The sequence below is a fragment of the Dromaius novaehollandiae genome, chromosome 5 (genome assembly GCF_036370855.1).
Source record: "Dromaius novaehollandiae isolate bDroNov1 chromosome 5, bDroNov1.hap1, whole genome shotgun sequence".
In the NCBI taxonomy this organism is placed as follows: Eukaryota; Metazoa; Chordata; class Aves; order Casuariiformes; family Dromaiidae; genus Dromaius; species Dromaius novaehollandiae.
In genome coordinates, this window is record NC_088102.1 from 45,288,180 (window position 1) to 45,309,420 (window position 21,241).

A 21,241-nucleotide genomic window follows, 5' to 3' on the forward strand; every position below is an offset into this window, starting at 1 on the left:
AAGATTCTGGCCTCAGGCACTGTCTATTTTCTCCCTTTGTCTATTCACCTTCTGTTTTAGAAACTGAACTGAGAATGTCCTAGAGATGATCACCCTACAGCAATTATGGCATTATTCAAAACACCAATACATGTCTAAAGCACAGCAACTATAACCCACTTTGGTAAGAAAGCTATCGTTACCAGCTATGGTTGCAGATAACAAATACTAGCCTCCCTGCAAGGTTAGTGTCTTAAACAAGTGCCAAATGTTTGCAACTCATTCTACAGAGAAATACAGGTTTGCACAGACTAAGAAGCACTTCCATTACTGCATGGCAATAACTTTCTAGAAGACAGGTGTTGCTGAATACTGGAAGTGTATTTTCCACTGGCATAGATATACTCAAAAGGGAGCAATTTGTGCACGGGCACTGTCAAAGAGCCTCAAAGAGAGGCTTCTGGCACTATACCTGTTCACTTGTCTTATAAGGCCTGTTTAGGGTTCACCCTCAGAAAAAGCATTAAGTTTTTCATTAACCCTTTAACAACAATCTGTGGACCACTGAGGACCCAGCAGTACAGCAGTAAATAAGTACACTTGACTAGCCAAATTGCTAGGCCCTATTTTCCTAAAGCAGTCAGGGATTTGGAAACTGCCCATGCTCTGTATGACATACAGTCCTGAACACCTCATTCTTCACACTGCCATCGAGCCACAGAAGCAGGCAACAGTCAAAGTTGCTTGTGCTTCAAATAGAGTATTATGAAGCAGAATGACTGAGTTGGAAAAAAAATGATGGAAGGGGATAACTACCTGAAATTAGTTGGATATAAACAAAGTTACTGATCAATTACTGCATTTGTCTGCCTCCCTGAAAATGGGTAATTTGGGAACAAACTTGAAGAAAGCCCCCTCTGATTGCACAAAGAAAGTATGAAAGCAATCTCAAAGATATCCAAAAAAAGAAACCTCAAGTGGTCAAGTTGCACAAATGTGTAAAGCCAGCCAAATGTATAACCACAGGCATCAAATAAATTCAGCCCTTCCAGTGTTTAAGTGCTTAGCCTTCACCCTGTCAATATTATCTAAAAGTCCATGAGAAGCTGCATACCTAATATAGGGGAATCAAGAGCATACCATTTCTTGAGTAAGTCTCTCAATACTGACTCATTACAAGCAATACAGAGGAATCATCTTTGAAATTCAGTTTAATGTTATTTAAGTATTTTCTGGGCTAAAGATTAGGCTTTATTAATTTATGTGCACAAGTTTTAGTTCAGCACTCCCAGGATACTGAGTCCAACAAAGCACTACAGAGATACACAGCAAAAACTCATCCATAAAAAATAACTTTATCTTTCGCTCTTCAATTACTCCTGTGCTTCATTTCCAATTCAGTTTCAAACTTAAAACCATTATATGCAAGTTTGTAGGCATTGCTATTTTATCATCCTGAGCTAACTAACAGATAGAATGTCTCTTCAGAATGTCTGTTGGATGTGGTACAGTAAAGGAATATATGGTTTCACTTACATGTCAGTAAGTTTCAAAAAGAAGTTGGTAATTGAGAGGTAGCAGCATTATCTCCAATGCCAGCCAACACAAACATCCCTGCTGCACATGCACAATACCTCAGCACTTACCAGTCTGGCCAAAACCTTCACTTGTCATGCAGCTCAGTTCCACAAAAAAGGGTATGATCATTTCAAGTTAGGGTAAGAGACTACCACTACTAAACCAAAGTGGCAGAGCAATAAATTGCAACATGTCAATCAACACAGGATGCAGAACACTTGCCAGTCACCTGCTACCACAGTGTACAAACTCACCACAGGCACCAAGCAGTATTACACATCAACCGCAACTCCAGCCTAGGGATCCTGTAAAAGGAGAAAAATTTCAGCTATTTGCAGAAGCTCTGGCACAGATCCGTTGTACGAAGGTACCAATTTCAAAGCCATGTTTTTACTGTAATCAGGCAAGATTGATTTAGCAACAACCCTAACGCAGAACCTGCTTGTCCACAGAACAAACAGCAAAAGCAGAAGTTACAAGAAAAAGATTAAAACCTAGAGCAGAAGTGTGCTATTTTAAGCCTGCCTGTCCAAGTCTCCAATAATCCTGGTCTAGCAGTGGAACTCAGCTCACATGGAAGTGAAGCAGCAAAGTGAAAATATCACCTCCCCAGAAAGAAAAGGGCCAGAAGGCTACACAGTGTGGGTCTTAAGCTTCCACATTATGGCTGTCACAGGCTAGTACTACCAAGTGTTTTCTAGTTACATGGAATAGGAAAGTTTGCTAATATTGAATGTTTTTAAGTTCAACTGAATGTGGTATGGTCTACTCGTACTTGAAAACTGCATGAGGAAGACTGCTTAATCAAATGAGTTAAGGATAAGTGAGTCCACTGACAGTACATTACTACTAATCTATTCCATATCAACATTGCTATTCCCTCAAAGAGAATGCGTTAGTATATATTAGATGGGGACTATGCTTCATCTGAGTGGACGCATTACAAGGACTAGGTAAATTTAAAAGAGCATTTCAGCAAACTAAGTATTCTTAACTCTCAACTTCCAAAACAAAAAAAAAAGTTCAGAAAAAAAGCAACCGTATGGAAAATGCACTGCTTCCCATAGAAGTAAAAGCGCAAAGTCTCAGAACTGCATCCCACAGATGGATAACATAATAGGGAAGATGAGAGAATACACTAAACCCAGGGTCCATGTCAAGAATAGCTTAATTCGGTTTCTAGATACCCATTTACTAACATTCAGAAGTACAGAGTGGCTTCTATTCTTACCAACAGTCACTGCTGTTCCTACAGAGACTGGTATAGTTAATGCAAACTTTATTTACAAAAGACACTTAAATTAGTTACTTCATGCCATGTGTCCATACAGAATCAACAGTTCAAGGATTACATGGAGAAGAATTCACAAAATTAAAAGTGAAATCACTAAAGATCTTCTAAAGTTAAGAACTAGGAAAAGATCTTAAAGACAATTTTACAAATAAAAAACAAGTTATGAGAAACTAGTCTGAGCAAGAGGATGGTTGTTTACAGGTCTGTACACTAAAACTAATACACAGACAGCCTTCTATTGTCAAGAGATGCTCACTGAGAAGCAGAGTATGTACAAATACTTGTGCCACAATGACTCAATCCCCCAAAATCCACTGTATTATACATAAACCAGTTTGTATACACTAGGCCTAAACGAGGCCGTTTAACTATGAAGACTTCTAGTTTAGTAAACTAAAGCTGAAGACAGCCCAAGCAACAGTGACGCTGTCTCCCTCACAGCTTTATTTGCGACTGCTTTTTATTCTCTCCAGTCTTTTTTTCAAGTCATCAATATTAGCTGCTGTAGAGGAGGGCGAAGCTGTGGTAGTTCCAATGCCAGAGGAATGAGTCTGATTGGAGTCCAGGTCCAGATGTTGGTACTGTTCCCGTGATTCACGGAGCTGGGAGAGCTTACTGTGAAGCATATCTGTAGAGGATGCAACTGTAGGGACTGCTGGTTTAGAGAGCAGAGACGTCAGAGGTGGTCTGTCTTCCTGCTATGGTGGAGGAGAGTGAAGTGTTAAGACAAGTAATGGCAAAAGCCACAGAGAAGTACGCACTATAATCAATGGCTTCAGGAAACACTAAAAACAGAAGAAAGGGAAGGTGCAATATGACATTGGTGATCTAGAGCGATAAAGTCAGTTACCATCATAAAATCAGACCCATGGAAAGCTAACCACAATAATCAATTCCTAGAATTCATAATTAATTTAATGTCAGCAGGGACACAAAGGAACTGCAAGTCCACCCACCTGTATTAAGCAGAAGTCACACTATATGCATAACTTTTTTTTTTTTTTTTTTTTTTAAAACATTCAGAACCTTTCAGCCTCAGATCAAGTCTAGTCACAGAATTTTGTATTTGTATTAGTCACATTTGTTCAGTTCTCAACTCCAAATAGAAAGCACGGTTTCTTGCTTGGATTAAAGAAACACCCTATTTTACTAGAAACAAACTACCCAACTGGATATACCAGCACTGCTTGTATCAACTTCTACTTAATAAGGTTGCAAATACATGAATGCAGGCCTTGCTCTGGAGAATAAGCAGCTACAATAAAGACCAAAAATTCACAGCAGATCAGTGTTTCACTGAGATGGTCTGGTACAGTCTTGCACAGCCTGAATTCTAACAGAAGAGGAAAGTCCACTCCTAGGTGCAACATCTACATTCAGTAGCTTTCTGGAGTGAATGAGAAGAGGAAACTTGGATTGATTAGCAAGATCCACCCTGCCAAAGTTCAAGTCGCTGTTCTTTTACCAATATGAGACTTCTGCCTGGTTAAATTACCTTGCTACCAACATCTAGGAAACATGTTGTTTCTCCTCCCTAGAGTTGCAAGGCGATGTACAAGTTTATATTAAAAGGTCAGAACAGTGATGTGCTTGAGTCTTATGACTATTCCTGGAGCAAGTGGTACTTCTCATGTGACTCAAGGTGCAAACTTTTCAGCAAATGGCGCTTAGTACCCATATATACATGAAATGTGTCATTCAAAACCCTCATTCAACTCTTTTGGATGTTTCAGAATGGGAGGATCTAGAATTTCGACATCATTCACTTCAAACAGAAATCAATATACATTAGCCTTTAAAGAACAGTAGAGTTAAGTTGTTCAGATCTTTGAAGCTCAATTAGCTGGCAAGGGAAGATACCAAACTGCAGGGCTATAAGAACAAGTTGCATCTACATGAGTGCAGCAAAGTGAACCAAAACATAAGCCTGCCTAGCCAAATAACAAGTTTAAAACTATTTGTACCAGGAATGGTGGCATGTAGCAAATAGTTAGAACATCCAGTATAATGAAAGACTATCAATTCTGATCGCAACCTGTCTTTGGCACACGAGGGCTAGCCATTTGAATTCAGATTAAAGGAAAAAAAAAAAAAAAACCTCCCCTCAGGAATTTACAAATGCTGTCAAATACAATACCTTTGCATTGTCAAGGCCACAACGCTGCCTGAGGATTTTTAACCTTTCCAAATAGACTGAAGGCCCCACTTCCTCCCCGTTTGTGTTTCCTATAGATGAAGATAGAGTATTGCTAGAAGCAGGGACGCATGTTCCTTCCATCTGAGGAGAAATTCCTGGGGGAAGGAAAAGAGGGGGTAAAAAAATTTAAATCAAAAAGTCTAAGCCTATTGGTCAATCACTTGAAATAATATACAGCGGATGAAGAATCAACCAGCCTATAAACTACCAAGTTATTTGTGCTTGCTACTGTAGGCACATTGGCCTTTTCACGTCCACAGTCTTTTCCTTTAAGAGTGACAACTGAAAAGAAAAAGAAATGAAATTAGGACAGACATGTTGGCAGCAGCAGAGCGTCTCCAAAACAAGCACTGAGGCTGAGAGCTGCAAAAAATGGGAAGATACGGATGCCAGTCAGAGGTAACTATGAAGCCCTATAGAGAGAACTTGGAAAATTACATTTGCAGGAGGGAAAGTGTTTTGAGTTTTGTCTTTACCGAGTTCGGTAGTACTCTTGAGTAGACCTCACCACTGCTTCTAACCCTCTTACTTCTTGTTCAGGTAACTGAAAGCTATTGCTTCTTTAATTCAATCTATGAAGTGATTTCTAAAAGGCATGTAGCAAAGTGATTAAAGATTCTCTACCAAAAGACTAGAAAATAACTTTACATTATAAGAAACTTCCCATCCCGAAAGAAATGGCAAAATGCAAGACTCAGTGGGAAAAGGGATTTGTTTTCACTAGTTTACTGCAAGGGTCTTTAAAAGAGAAGTTAGTTAAGCTTTTATACTTTGATCTAAATAAAGTACAGTCTGCAAGGTGGAGCTATATTCTCTACTATATCAAACTATTTTAGTGTGTGTGGGGGGGAAGACACAAGATTGGGGCACATAAATTCAGTTTGGAAGTCAATACTGCTGAACTAAAGTTTCTTGGCTGTACAGAATTTTTAGGACATAAGACAGAAATTTCTGTCCTATGTAGTCAGAATAATTTAGGAAGTTGTTAGAGAAACCTCCTTACATCATCTTCCCAAAGTAATTTACAACATAGGAATAGAAGAAGGAGCAGTAGAAGAAGACTAAAAACCCCTGGGACATAGTTACATACTTGACAAAACAAATGCTAAAGGTAGTTTTTGCCAGATTACACATCAGCTTTTACTGTTAGCTAATCATCTGTCACATCCCCTCCTTAATATCATATTAAAATACTGATTTGGTCTCATCCATAACAAAAAACTAACTAGTGAATTTAAAGCTTGTTTTACTGCAATTTAATCAAAAAAAATTGTTGGAAAGAGGTCAAAGATTGCTACAGAAAGTTCAAACTATTTCAATAAATTTTCAGATTCCATAGCAAACAATACTTTGCTGTACCATTTTAGTAACCAAAAGGTAAAAGGAGAATCTGACAGCTGTTGTTGTTATAACCCAGCTGTACACTTCACAGAAACAATTCTTGGTACAATTCTTTAGCTTAGGCTAAAGCTCACCCCAAGCTACAAGATACAAATTAGAACCACTTGTTTACCAAGTCTTTCAGATGTATTCTACATTCCATTTGACAAGAGTTGTAACATTATCCCTCTAAACAAAGAATGTACAGTCACTGCAAAGGGTACCAAACGTTGCCTCATGAAGCAATACAAGTGCCAAGAGCATATGTGAATTACTCTGGAAGCCCATAAAGGTTTCTCTTAATTCACTTGTGTTGCTATAATACGTACCTGTAGAAGAAGGAATGCGGCCTTTCCCCTCCCGTTCTGTTTCTATCAGCCGGAGGCCTCTTTCCACATAGCTTTGGAAGAACTGAGATGAGTTTTTCAGGAAGGGCTCAATGTCTGCATCCGAATATTTCTTTTTGTATTCATACAGCTCTGCCAAACCCTGGGAGGGAAGAGTTCCTTTGCATTATCACATCTGCTGCATACACCACTCTAATGTGTCATGTTCTCTTCCTTGCAGGAAGAAAGCACCTACCTCCTTAGTGTTTTCCTTGGAGCCAATCTTCTTAAATATCTCTGCCAAAATATCATTAACTTTGGCCTTCGAAGATTTTTCTTCCTAAATAAATAAAAGGCTACTTCTCAAAAAAGAGTAATATAACCGTCACCAAAAGCGAGAAGTTAGACAAACCTTTTAATAAACACACAGTGCCCTTCGACATGTTAGCTGGGCACAGAGCTTCAAGAACAAAGAAAACCTTAAGGTGGCTAGAGTTTTATATAGCCACTAGTTATACAGAATAAGAATCAGGATACCAACAAGCTGCAGGTCTTCTCAGGGGAGAGTGTTTAAAGCCCATTTTAGTTACAGTTAACTTTTAGTAGATCCAACACAGTAGCTGTCAGGATAAAACCTATGCTGCATAGTTGAATGTCTCATGGAGCATCTCATCCTAGGATATGCACAGAATGCTCAGGTAAGAACAGAAACACGCTGCAAGTTCCCACAACAGCCATAAACAACCTCAAAACTGAAGCTAGAAGAGTCCATTTCCAACACTTAAGTCACATGCTGGAGAAGCATGTACTACTACTTCATGTTCAACAATCGTTACAGCTTATTTCTTGAATAAATTGCCTTAACATACATCCCTTCTTTCTACCAACATATTTACACCACTTACTATGCGAGAAGCCCCTTTCTCTGTTTCCTTATCAGCCTTGCTTCCAGTTTGGTCCATAGAGTGTTTCATTACTCTACATAGGTGAGCCTCCAGCTCAGACTCATTTTTGTTATCTATCATTGTTAGGTGATCTAAGATCTAAAAGAAAGAGGCAAAAGCTTTAGAAACTGCATGAACATCCAATTAAAAATATAGAACTAGAGACTGCTCTGACCTTGGGCCCCTTCAGCTTGCACAGGGTGTGAAGCAGAGTCTTCAATGTCCTTATAGGGAACTCACTCTTACATTGTTTCAGCTTCTCTTTGGGAAAGACCTTCATGAAAATGTGGATATCCAGCAGAATTCGATCCAGGTTGATGCTATTAATGGTTTCGGGTAGAAGCCGCACCATTCTCCACAGACACTGAAAAGAGAGTTTGACTTAAAGCAAGATAACTCAGTGAAGCAGCATTTAATATATGAGGGCAGATTATGCATAGTGATCATTGAGCTGTTTCACTCTGCTACAACAGACACAGAGTGACATAATATTTGAAATAGTACATACTAACTGTTTATAACTAGCTATAGCGTATCCCAGATCTCTCTTAAGAGCTGATGCATAAAAGAGAATAAAGTACTGCTGAGTTCACTACCAACGACAGGAGACTGAGCACTTTGCGTGAAGAAATTTTGACAGATAACGCATGTACACTGTGTACATCCCCACACAGCGTGGAACATTCAGGTTTAACCTCATTAAGAATACCCAACTTGTTTCTAAATCATGTCAGTTACAAATGGGGGTATATGATAAGCAGGAAAAAAAAAAAGTTACAGCGCCTAGCCTGCTGCTTCAGACAAACCAAGATATTTCAGAGTTCAAAACCTCTACTACAGGCTCACCTTCATGACAAGTTCGGAGAACTTGGGTGAGCTGGCTGTTGCTAGCAGACTGTCTTGAAGCAGAACAAGCAGAGCACTAGAAGGAATAAATTTATAACAGTTACACAGAAAAGTGCTATGCAGAATAAAGGTGCCAACTCTCCATAGAATACCACACCACAGACTGGGGTTAGTCAAGCAGTTTAATGTCATGCTGTGCAATAGTTCTTTATCTCTAGTACTTCACATCACAAGAGCTTATAAAGCAAACTGCTGAACTGTATGCATTACAGTGCACACAGAACAACATGAGGCTGGCTCGCTTAGCCTGTCTCCAACTGTATAGATTGTGTGGTCAAGTTCTGGTCACTATCAGTGATCAATCACAATTCTTCATTAACCAGCTCAACTATTATACAGAAAAAATGACGAAAGAACAAAATCAACCAGCAAAGGAAAGGTTTTAAATGTAAGAACAGGCAAAGAGAAGCAGCTAGCACATCATTTTCTTTACATACCTCAAGATGTTGGTCTGGTCAGACTTTTCCAGAACTTTCACTACCAAGAGGTTAACTGATCGGATGACCTGCTCACCCTCCTCGAGGTCTTCAACCCGAGAATCCAGCATTAACGTAATGAGACCATGCATTAGGTCCTTCAGCACACCAGTGGATGCCTCTCGAGCCAGACTCTCTATCTGAAATAGCTACCAATTGAAGCCAACATTGAAATGTTGTTATGCAGAGAAAACTTTTTATGTAGAGAGTTCTCTAGACGATATTGTCAAGTTTTTTGGCATCTCACCCCCCCCCCAACAAAAACAAAAAAACAAAGAAGAACAAACAAAAACCACTCAAACAAAACAAACACCCCCCCATACACACACACACCCCCCCCCCCACACACACACACACACAACCCCCCCCACACTCAACCTTAAAAACAACACTTGGAAGAAAGTTATTTCTACTGAGAGATATCTGAAAATATTTAGATCACCAGTTAAGCATTCAAAGAGATTAGGAATATTAAAACAGAACTTAAAAATGTTAGAGTGGCAGTAATTTGGAGAAGCAGTAAACAGACCTTCTGTCTTCCCTAAATTCCCACTCCCTCCCAAAATACGCATTGGTGAGCAGATAACCTAGTAACAAACCCTCATAAATAAAATTCAGTAATAAACTAATCTAGGCACAGGTCAGCGCTAGAAAGGCACTCTGTTCTCCTGCAATTTCCACACAAAACTTACTTTCTCTTCACCTTAATTCAAAAGCCTTACCGAGATCATGCTCCCAATAATACAGCTGTAAAGTCTGACTATCTCATCTTTCTCCAGCTTCTCATCTGCCATGTGTGTATTGTAGATTAGCCGAAGTTGCATAAATGTAGCTATTAGAAACTGGTCAATGTGGCCAGACATAGCTTCTGCTTTGTCTTCTTGTCTAAGAACCTCATCAATCTGGCAGGGGGTAAGAAAAAGAAAAAGAGAGAAAAAGAGAGAAAAAGAGAGAGAGAGAGAGAGAGAGAGAGAGAGAGAGAGAGAACCCAAGTACAATAAAGTCAACAAGCTGCGAACAGTGCAAAATAACTATAATTTAAAACTGTTTGTAGGAAAACTCTTGCCATTACTAATCCACTTCCCGAGGCATTTGTTTTCTAAGCCTACACCCAGAAATCAGTGACCACAGACTCCTGTAGCTGATCTCGATACAACCAATTGACCACCTTTCTGTGAGGTGCAATCCTATACTGTACACATCTGAGAACAGGAAATGCTGCATTATGGATTCTGGAATTAGCCACTTAGAAAAGTTTTGTCTAGAATATTTCACAAAGTAGTTAGAAGAAGCTAACTTAGAAGAAAAAAAAGAAACAGAGGGAAAAAAGCAGCCAAGAGGCAAGACAAAGTTCCTTTGCTGGGGATCTGTAAAACAGTTTATATTTAAAAGCTAAGCCTCACTGGAAACAGTTAGCTTTTTCAGGTTAGTAGCAGATGTGTACAGGACAAAAGTAAAGAGACATATTTCCTTACTTAGTGCTTCTGTGTTAAGAGTCTATGCCGCATCATTTATGTGGAATTTCTATTGCTAAAGCGAGTCAGATGGCCCCTGTGCACTTAGCTTTGTCATCAGGGAGATTCTGAGCAGAGTCCACATCACCTGACATGGATGCTCCACCAGAGTGCAACTCATCACCCTCGCAGACAAACAACTCAAGTACTGTGTGAATAGTTGCTACCTTAATTCTCTTACCTGTGCCAGAGCCTGGATGCTTGTATTTATATCACCACTGGCTACTTGGGAGATGACAAAGTTGATAGTAGAAGCTGTATTACTGTGCATGTCATCAAAGTGTGGGGATACAGCACGGATCCTAAACAGTTGAGGAAAACAGGATTCATGACTCTTTGTAAAGACCATTCTAAATTACACTTCTCTGCTATTTTCCAGTGACAGCTTATAGTCAAGAGAAAAGGATTTCATCCTCACAGTGGATGCTCAAGGAAGGAATTGTTCCTGTACATCTATTCCACTACCTGTAAAGACACTGATGATGCATTTACAAACTCAAGATCCTCTTACTACAAAAATGCATAAGCAGAACTATTTTTTTTCCTTCCCCCTTAGAAATAACTCCTATCCAGATTTCAGAACACCACCACATCTTGCCTCTCTAATACCACTCTTCAAACTAGCTGAAGCTTTACCTTATTGAGTAAAGAAGTCTGAACACAGAGACTAGCACTGTCAATTCAGCTTCTCAAAATGGTTATAAATTAGCCCTAATGGATTCACTTTGGTGGAGCTGTATGTAGACTCACTTGGGTTCAGGAATCAGGACTGGCTCAAAGATGTCATCTAGTTTGTGCTGTACAAGCGCTGGCATCTCACATCTGACAGTACCATTGTCATTTTCAATTTCATCAAGATCCAGCTGAAATTCCCGTGGAACTGTATGCGCTGTCTCAGAATGACCACCCATGTTGCGATTTTGGCTATAGAAACCAGGAAAGAGGTGTTTATTATAGATGCAAGAGACAAGAGTACTAGCACTAGCACCCACTGGTAGCCCTAAAGCTCATATAACAGGATAGTATAGGTTTTGCAGATCTGATTTTATCCAGGCCCCTTAACAACAACCCCCTTTGGCATTCCCCTATCCATTAGTACAGCAAGCTTTTGTAGGCCAGAAAAGCAGCTGCTAGCTACTTGCTTTCCCAGTTTCTCCCATAACCCACCATGAGAACCACTGCAATTGAGAGCAATATGCACCGGTTTGTTAGGAAAGAGACTCAGCATAATTTGAAGTAGCATTAACAGAATGTTGTATTACAGCCCATGGGTGGCTCTTTTTTGTTATTTGCTTGGTTGGTTTTTAACATGATGAATAAGATGCAGTTGTACATAGTAACCTAGCAAGCTAATCTGAATCTAGGACTCCCAAAATCCCACATTATTTGCAGGTCAAAGTGCTGCATATTAGATTTTTAAAGGAAACGCATCATTTTCAACAGGAACTTTTCCTCCAAGATAATGAGCACATAGGAATGTTATTTTGTTTCTAGTATTGTTGCCCCAGGCTGATTCACACATGCTTATCAGTTCTATGCTGTAAGTTTGCCCTAACAAGCTAGGAACAGGGTCCAATCAATACTAAGTTTAATGTAACTTATATGAATAAGTTCTCCCAGTATTACAAGCAGCTGCTTAACATGGAAGTGTCATGTCTGCCCTGCAGTTTGATTTGTAGTTGCCTTGGTAGAGGTCCTCTATTCTTAGTTTCTTTCTTTTGTCTACAGATAACCTAGAACTGGCCACAGTAAGCTTGTCACCCTCAAGAAGGGATGACTAGAGTAGAAATTGAAAGACACAAGAGCCTTTCTACCAAGGAGTTAGTGGGCAGTACTTACATCCTATAAGTGCGATACATAATTCTGTCCATGGAGAAGCAGTGAAAAAAGGCACAAGACCATTTAGAAAGATTTCAAGACAGACAAGACAAAAGAAAAAAAAAGTTTCAAACATTTTGTTTTGCATTATTTGGCCTGTTTACACAACATGCAAAGATGATGATACAAGAACTAAAATAACATTGCCAGACATGATATTAGCACACATACTATGTAGGCTAGAAAGCCTAACTTTTCATTACATACTTGAGTTTGGAGGACACGTCCTCAGCTGGTCCCTTCCGTAGCATGCTAGCATTAGCGCTGATGTTTTGAGCGCGCTGAGGTTTCTCCTCTGCCTGCCTCACCGGAGCAGCAGCTGGTCTCTTGGCTGACCGCTTTACTCTCTCCTCCAGCATGCTCATGTCTTTCTCCGAGAGCTACAACACACACATGCACAAAACACTTTCACTCAATTTGCAAGTTGTATAGGTTTTAGAAGTCTTGATAACCTACAGAAGATATATTTTTACTACTGCAGATGGAAGTGACTGTAATACCAAGGGTGGGAACTGTCAATCCCACCATCTAGTAGCATTCTACCTGAGCCACTCTGGACTGTCAGAAGCTTCTTCAGGAACTAATTAACCCATATTGCCAAGCTCTAATACTGAACACAGCTGCTTCCAGGCCACTTACTTCAAAGAAAAAAGTTCAGTTTGAATTCAAACCCTAGCACTATCATGTGCTTCTAATTGTTGCTTGTGTTGCCTTAAAAAAATAGCTTAAAGACTCTTTCTTTACCATAGGCCAGGCTATGTTTTGCCATTAAAGAGAGAATCCAGGGTCCTTGTACAGTGGGGCTGTTCAGTGTAGCTGTAATTCAACCTGAACACAAGGTAAGCCAATTGAACTCTCTGCTCAGGAGGAGATGGGGGAGAAGAGAGGGAAAAGGAAAAAAACAACAAAAAAACCCGCAAAACAAAAAACCCCACACCACCACACCCCGACACATTTACCAGCTAACCTACAAGACTGAGGATTACCAATAACTGCATTTGAAAAAAAGTAGGCTTGATGTTTGTGTGGGAAGTACTCAAGCATCTCTATGATTTGGAAAACTTCCTGAAAACCTCTGCATTTTGGGACTAAGTGGACTATCTCAAAGCTTAGAAAGCCACAGCTACAAGGGGCTGAATGTTCAAGTACTACAGTTTTTAACTCTTATAATCTGAAGGTATATGGACTACAACTCAGAGAAGGAGTCAGACTTCACTCTGAAGAATAGTTAAAATAAGATAGGAATCCAAAATGCTAAACAAAATGCAGTACTAATTCTCATGGAGATTGTTACCAGAGGAATAACAGATGGTAAAATAATTAAAAAATCTGAATTATTTCAGGAAGCTGGAAGGACAAAAAAAGGCAACCTTGTTTCCCTGTGCATAGTACTCCATAAAAGATTCCCTCCAACCACTTGTATGTACTGTGGCATAGATCACAGGACAAAATACCTAGTATTGACACATGTCATATTCATATCAATTTTAAGTGCTACCAGAAACATTTCTTCTTCTGTTCTCCAAATCTGTGATCTCTCTGATAGAAGGTCTAACCACCCTTAACTCAGGTTACCTAATGGTTTTTCCAGTGCCAAAAAATTCAGTATACTTAATCTCTTAGGCACAGTAGTTGTAGACAATGCAGTGAACTTGCTTTTCCCTGCTGGAAGCTGGGGAAGTAAAGCTTACTTTGGAAACTGAATTTTGTCATCTTTAACTTCTATTGCATTTGATACGACATTGCTAAAGGTGATTTCCAGAGACTGAAAAAGCACCAATGCAAAGCAACACAGTACTGACAGAGACCTTAAACACTAGAGTGGAATAAACTAAAGCAAACAAAAAGCTTAGCACACTTCTACTACTAAACAAAAATATTTGATGGAGGTCCAGCAACTAGTCTTTTTTGGCCAGCTAATTTATCCAAATCTCAGTGTCATAAAGCAAGTTACTATTTATAAACAATTTAATTCCAATAACAGATCAGTGTTTTGCTCAAGAATGAAAAACTAAAATTGAAGAAATGAACATTCAAGTTATAAATCCCATAATTGGCAATCAACCAGTAAATTTTTAAAGGATCTATGTTGTAGCAGGTTATTTCCAACATTACAGAAACTTCTTGACTCCAACAGCAAAAGGTGCCATGACCAACCACTAGCAAAACAGTGAGAATCCCCTATACAAGTATAATGATTTTTTTTCATTAATCCTTATTTCCAGTTACACTCACATTTCCAATCAGCTTGAATACTTGGTCACCATGAACATTATAGACAGTGACAATGGTGTTCAGTGCAGCATTGCGCACAGTGTTGTCTCTGTCACCAATATGAGTTGCCATTTCCTTCAAGGCTTTCCCTGGAGTTGGCTGGCATACATTCATACCATATGATTCAACCAGACATCCAAGCTCTTCCAAGCACTCTAAAGGAAGAAAATAACACATGCACATTAAAATTTAAAACTGCTGTGAAGAAAGTCCTCCGATTTTTGTGCTTCTTGCAAAACTTGAATATACATGGTAGAAGTGTGAGTCATGATGATAAATTTCGTGACAGAAAGATAGTTCTCTCTCTCCCTCTCATTAGAAATACTCAAGGTGATTTATGCAATGACTAGTAAACTAAAGGTTCAAACTACTTCAACCAACAGCATTTGAAAGCTGCCAGCCATCCTTGCACCCTTCTCCCAAATATCTCCCATTACCATATATGAGCAATGTTACAGCTATTTCACATCTAGGTAGTCTAGACAGTTACGAGCTTGCAGTGCTGTATTATGCATAGAATTTAACTTCCTAGTTATATCAGGATGAGATATTCTCAAGGTGACTAGGGAGCTGTTTGAACTACAAACATTATACCACAAATAATTTCTGAAATAAAGGTGAAGCAGACGTACAACATAGAGACATTTCTTCGCAAAGTCTTGATCAAATTATTATTGGATTCTCTTAGTCATTTGGACAATACCATTATCAAAATTCTCCCAAGTACTGTTTCGCTAAGACAATGAACCTACTTAAAAGGCAGGCTTATAATCTAAATGTTGATATGCAGTTTATTAGATTTCTCCCATCGCTTCTCTTTGAAAGGTGCAACAAATACACACACACACACACGCAGCTAGATTATTTTTCCTTAGAATCTGATCTCTAAAGTATTATGCACTTGCATAAAGTGCTACATACAGGCAATTCTCAAGTTTTAACAAATGTTATGTTGGCTTTTCCAGGTCAAAAACAAAGCAACTTCAGAGCTCTTTTGACAAGTATATATTTTTACTTTGAAGCTGCCCAATTCATAATGCTATTTCCCACCTGCCCGTTGTTTTGAGTTTTTGGATTTTGTCCCCTCCATGATGAATGCGAACATCTTGCTGGCTGGATATATGAGACACATCCTGTTCAGAATGGCACGCACATCCTTGCGGATAACATCTTTCGGTTCTCCTACCTAGGAAGAAGTGGAAAGCACCCCCCACCCCCGCCCCGCACAAAAGATAAATAAAAAGGAAGAAATACAGAAAATTTTAAACAGTTTCCTGACATTGAGGATTAGTCTGAATAACATCAGGGAAACCAGGGTCATTCTCAGGGCAAAAATCCCTCTTAGTAAATTTCTTTTAAAGGTAAATATGCAACACATTCTGAATGAACCAATTTTTACAGTGTTAGATAGCATCCTGCTACATTCCTCACAAAAAAATAAAGTTCACTTCTGTACATTGTACAGTACCTTTAGGATAAGATACGGGATGAAAGAGAATGCTTCATTTTCAGTAAGGTGATATTCTTCTTGACTCAGCAAATTAAAAAGCAATTTAAGGTATTCAAGGGCTTTCATCAGAACACTTGTGTTGGTATCAAAAAACCGCAAGGTAAGCCACTTCAGGATCAGATCCAGACAGCTGATGACTCCATCTTTTTCACTCTCCAAGTGCTTGAGGTGAAAGGGAAAGAAGGGGGAAAAAAAAAAAAACAAAAAAAAGTTGTGCAAAGTGAAACACACTGCTCAAGAGCAGTTCTGCAATAACAGAGAATAAGGAAAAGCTATGCCTGATAAGGCGGTCTATGTCTATAGGCTGATTTCTAGAGTCAAAAGTACTCTTAATTTATACAGCTTTCTGAAAATCAAAGAGTCGTCTTCAGTGAGCAAACCGATTTCCTCTTCTCCCAAAGGACAACCAATATTAATAATTTTATCATTCCCCTGAAAAATATTTCTGCATCTCCCAAGTTTTAACCTCACAGCACAATGACCCCTGACTTCTCAGAGAATATCTACAGTATCTGATTTTAACTGAAGCAGGTTCTTTCATGGCAAAGAATAATTCTGTATCTTGTCAGCTGCTACCACAATCCAAACTCACCTCAATCATAACTGCCAGTGCTTTATTGTGGTGCTGGAAGTCTGCATGAAACATCTCATCCTGTAGCCATTTGGCCACACAACTGGACATCTGAGTTTTTAGCTGCTCAATATATTCATCACGAGGAGTAGTGAAATTCCACTTCAACACCTATAGAAGGCAGCATTTGGGACTCAAAGCAAGCAATACGCTTTCTTCCTGAAAGACTCTGCAAGTTACATCCCTTTTAATCTCGCTTTAGAATCTGTTTTCAAAATCATCTCATCATCAACAAGTAAAGGACTGCATTAGAAAAATGGAAGCAGTGGTGCTTGCTTATCTCTGTTTACACAGAAAACACTGTGTTGAGTGGTTATCTTTAGGCTATCACCCCAATTACTACTAATTACTTTAAGTAGTTGTTTTTAAGCTACAGATAGGCCTATTCACTAGCAAGTAATCAATAAAGTGCATGTTTTAAGTGACAGTATTTTGCACAGAAAGCAAGCTTGATAGGAGGGACTGCTTAAAGTATAGTAAAGTATTTACACTGGATCTGAAATCTGAAGGTCTGAAATTAAGTCAACTATTTTCATTTAACAAGTTGATACATTAGAGCAGAGGTCCTTCTCTTGGAGGTTGTGAAAAGGCCTTTGGTTTTTACAAGAGTGTATGAACCCACAAAATTTGGAAAGCAGCAGAGAAACACCAGAGTGGAAGAGTTAAGGGCTTGTGAAAGCCAATTGGAACAGCTGGTAATCAATCTATCCAAGGGATGGTTAGAGACTAGCACTTTCAAGCCATAGCTTTTTAAATTCTAAATTCAAGAGTAAAAGAATGCACTAACATTACACTAACTTCAATAAGTGGACACATTCAGAGTTCTCTCACCTTCAGACCTTTCTCCTCTTTCATTCTCTGTTCTTTCCCATTTGGGACTATGATAAAAATAGGACCTGATTTATCATCATCTTCCTTCAGATTAGGCTTGGTTGGTACTTTCTTCCCCTGTACACCCTGAAAAAAGCAAGGTATTAGTAGACAACACAAGACATACATACACCTCAGTCCAAGCAATCACAAGCATCAGACACCACCCAACCTCATGCTGCTGAGGTGCACAAGAGCCAGGCAGAAGCTGGAAGAATAATGTTGATTAGAACTTTAAAAGTATGTGCTCTGCTGCTGTGGAAGCAAAACCTACTACAGCGTGTGCAATAGTATCCTGTGAAATATAACGTTTCACTCAACCAGTGCACACCAGTCACCCACACACATCCCTAAGACCCGATGTGATACCTGTTTGATAGATTTGCTCTTTGTCAGACTGGTATTGCCTTTGCTGAGGCTTGTATTAGCTTTGGATAGGCTGGTATTGCCCTTGGACATACTGCTATTAGCATCAGACTGCTGTAAATAGGCCACAGAAAAGGCTTTGTGGTTAGACAAGTAACATTTACTCCTAAGAGCTACCATTCCAGGTTTGTTATGCGTTCAGCAGAGGCATTAACTCTAGCATCAGACTTTTGATAGAAGGCTACAGTGACTTTGGCAAAGCTACAAATCCTTCAAGGTTTGTCCTGTTCATCCCTGACATGGATTTAGGCCTATACCAATTGTTCCAATTACAGCATTACTTTAGACAATGGTGGCAACAGGACTGGAGGACAGCGTTTGTTTGTTTTAATTATATACATAGGACAAACTTTAAAGTTAATAGCAACAAAATTTACTGTAACAACAGAACTTAACCACAATTAAGATGCATTCAGCTGAAGCTACTACTATACATTCGAGGATCTTCCTTCCCTTCTCACATTTTGTGCTACAGAACCTTTTACCCTTCATACTGTAAGTGTGATAAGAATTTATTTGGTACGTAGGCTCAAAATTACTGTTCGAAGTGTAGCATTGGAACTGCAATGGTAAGAATGAATTCTCAGCCACACCAAATCAAGGAGGCCAAGGAGACTTAGAGCATGGAATAAGCAGCTTATAAATCTGCATTTGTGACAACACAGACTTTTTAGAACTAAATAGGCAATAATAAAAATAGTGATTAAGTAGATGATATGGGAACACTTCCATTTAAGAGCTCAGACCAGCACAAAGATTCTCGCTAAAAGCAGTCCCTAGCAAGGGCTATAGTCTTCTACCTGTAATAGATTAATAAACTACAACTATTCATTCACTAAGACTGATTTCATATGAGTCTTATCCTATGGAATCAACATACCTTAGCTTTAGAAGAGGCTCCTCCTGCTTTGGCTTTTTTGGGATCAGGCTTGGATTCCATGGTATTGGACCCTGAATCTTCAGCAAGGCCTAGAGAAACAACAAACCATTTCGAAGCTACAAACAAGCCCATTTTAGGTCAGCGCAGTTTTTTCCAATCAAAACACAGAAGAAAAAAATTATTCATTGAGACGATAATACTCTTCTTATCACACAGAGGTATAAGGATTTTAGATGCATAAAGGAAGTTCCTTAAATTGTGTGATATCTTAATTCTGAAAGCTTTTATCTGCTAATTAAGAATATTAATTGATATTGTCCCAATTTGATAACTTGTTGATATCAAAACAATTTTAAAATATACATACACACCCTATGTCTGAAGCTGTAGTTGCACTGTCAGTTTGAGCAGGCAAGCTATGCTAGTGCTAGTGGAGAAAAAGTAAAACTGCTTCTTGTGACCTCTTGTCCCCTGATCCTGTTACCCTCTCCCTTGTATCAGCAAAAGCATTCTGGTAGCCCCATAGTGAACTACCTCAGGGAAATGATCCAGATAAAAATTAACCTGGCAATTTTTTAAAAAAATTTGTTATGCTTAAGTCAGATTAATATTACTAAAAACCTCAAGCCAGGTCTTTTAGCCTCAGTACCATACAGACATCCTCAAAGAAAGGCTGACCAACAGTCACGTGGAAGACCAGAACTGCAGACATAATTCACCAGATGATATAATTGTTTGCAGCCCTAACTATGCTCAACTTCTCTCCTTTTGCTCATCATTTTTCTTCCACTGGAATGTCAAAAAATTCCCCCAAAACCTCAAAGCCTAAGTGCCATGACAGAGATGCATAAAATTAGAGACTTGCCTGCACACACGCACTTAAAGCGATTCAAGTAAATGCAAACTTAATCAAATGATCCTCTGTAAGGATACTTTTTCAGAATTAAAGAACATTAAATCAATACATGTTCATTTGATATAGAAATTGAGAAATCTTAAGATTCTATTAATTCACTTTTGTTCATACATTCAAATTAATTTTCTAACATGCATCCACATAAAAACCAAAAACAACAAAAAAATTAAGGCAAAGATTTTCCATGTTAACAGGGTAAATGCTTCACAGGTACCAGTCTTTGGATCTATGAGGCTGTGTTTTTACTATCAGACCAGCCCCACAGAGATAGCCTAAGGAGTGTCTTTATGAAAGTTATTCTCAAAACAGGTTGATTCTCAATAGGTTGTTGTGGAAGCAACCTACTCCACAACAACATGCAGAACTTATCATCATCCATATACAGCTGGAAGCTCTTCCCTACAGATAATCAACTTACCATCTTGATCAAGCTTAATACTACTATTTGAATCTAATCTACTAATTCCCATATTCTGCTCCTGCAAATAAAACTCCTTCCTAGAGTGTCAATTTTACAGAGCCCATGCTCTGTAGCATAACTGGACACTAAAGTAGTATTTCATCTATGCAACTTCTTTAGGGAAAGGAAAACCACCCTTTTCCTCAGTCACTTCCCAGAGCTTACAGGGGTTACCTGATGCAGGTTGGAGTTTGGCTGGAGCTGCTCCCCCTACCACTCTAGAAGATGCTTTAGCAGGAGGAGCTGGTTTGGCTGGCATGTTGGCTTTGGCTTTCTCAAGCATGGCCAGTACCTGGTCTTTGGATGTTGGCTAGAAAGAAAGCAAGCAAGCTGATAAATATGGGAAGATCACCACACTAATACATGCCACATACAAGGAAAGCAACAATACTTTGAAACAAGCTATTCTCTATTTAGCATTTTTCATGATACTTATCTAAAAGTATCTTTATTTTCAAATATTTTATCCTGAAATAAAACACCTTTCCATTAGTTTCTCTGACAAGACCTATGAGTATTATCAGGAAAACCTGCAATTTGTTTTAGGTGAACAGTCATATGAAGTTAGTGGAGAGACATAACAGTGATTCAGTGCTCAAGGATCCATAACATACACCCAATTGCTAGAAGCAGTCATAAAGATGTGGTCAAAGACATAGAGCTGGTCTACAAGTGTTAGAGAAGCTATCTACAGGTAGATTTCTTTTTTTAAAGGAAGAAGCTGAGTGAATAAATATCAAGTTCCTGAAGTGATAAACCTGTAGTGGCAGTAGTCTTTGAGATAGAAAAAACTCAAACTCAC

The 21,241-nt window shown here is 38.9% G+C and overlaps 1 protein-coding gene and 1 non-coding gene across 4 annotated transcripts in view; both read right to left on the reverse strand.

Annotated features, from left to right (window-relative positions):
* Nucleotides 1-2,819: 2,819 nt before the first annotated feature.
* The window catches only part of CKAP5 (cytoskeleton associated protein 5), a 52,474-nt gene continuing 34,052 nt past the window's right edge, over nt 2,820-21,241 (reverse strand). For 2 of the 3 annotated variants that reach the window (XM_026093157.2, XM_064512681.1), the window contains exons 26-44: nt 20,614-20,749; nt 19,064-19,152; nt 17,719-17,844; nt 16,849-16,998; nt 16,215-16,418; nt 15,797-15,932; nt 14,708-14,901; nt 12,680-12,852; nt 11,345-11,518; nt 10,776-10,896; nt 9,803-9,982; nt 9,042-9,229; nt 8,545-8,620; nt 7,874-8,062; nt 7,660-7,797; nt 7,011-7,094; nt 6,758-6,917; nt 4,989-5,143; nt 2,820-3,549 (exon numbers count right to left, since the gene is read on the reverse strand). In XM_026093157.2, the coding sequence (XP_025948942.1) occupies nt 3,295-3,549; nt 4,989-5,143; nt 6,758-6,917; nt 7,011-7,094; nt 7,660-7,797; nt 7,874-8,062; nt 8,545-8,620; nt 9,042-9,229; nt 9,803-9,982; nt 10,776-10,896; nt 11,345-11,518; nt 12,680-12,852; nt 14,708-14,901; nt 15,797-15,932; nt 16,215-16,418; nt 16,849-16,998; nt 17,719-17,844; nt 19,064-19,152; nt 20,614-20,749 (2,928 nt within the window). In that variant the 3' untranslated portion in view covers nt 2,820-3,294. The remainder of the gene's footprint in view (nt 3,550-4,988; nt 5,144-6,757; nt 6,918-7,010; nt 7,095-7,659; nt 7,798-7,873; nt 8,063-8,544; nt 8,621-9,041; nt 9,230-9,802; nt 9,983-10,775; nt 10,897-11,344; nt 11,519-12,679; nt 12,853-14,707; nt 14,902-15,796; nt 15,933-16,214; nt 16,419-16,848; nt 16,999-17,718; nt 17,845-19,063; nt 19,153-20,613; nt 20,750-21,241) is intronic. The other variant, XM_026093158.2, reaches the window with a different exon arrangement.
* Nucleotides 10,615-10,725, reverse strand: LOC112979257 (small nucleolar RNA SNORD67). Its single transcript, XR_003258135.1, has one exon. It is a non-coding gene; the product is annotated as a small nucleolar RNA SNORD67 (small nucleolar RNA).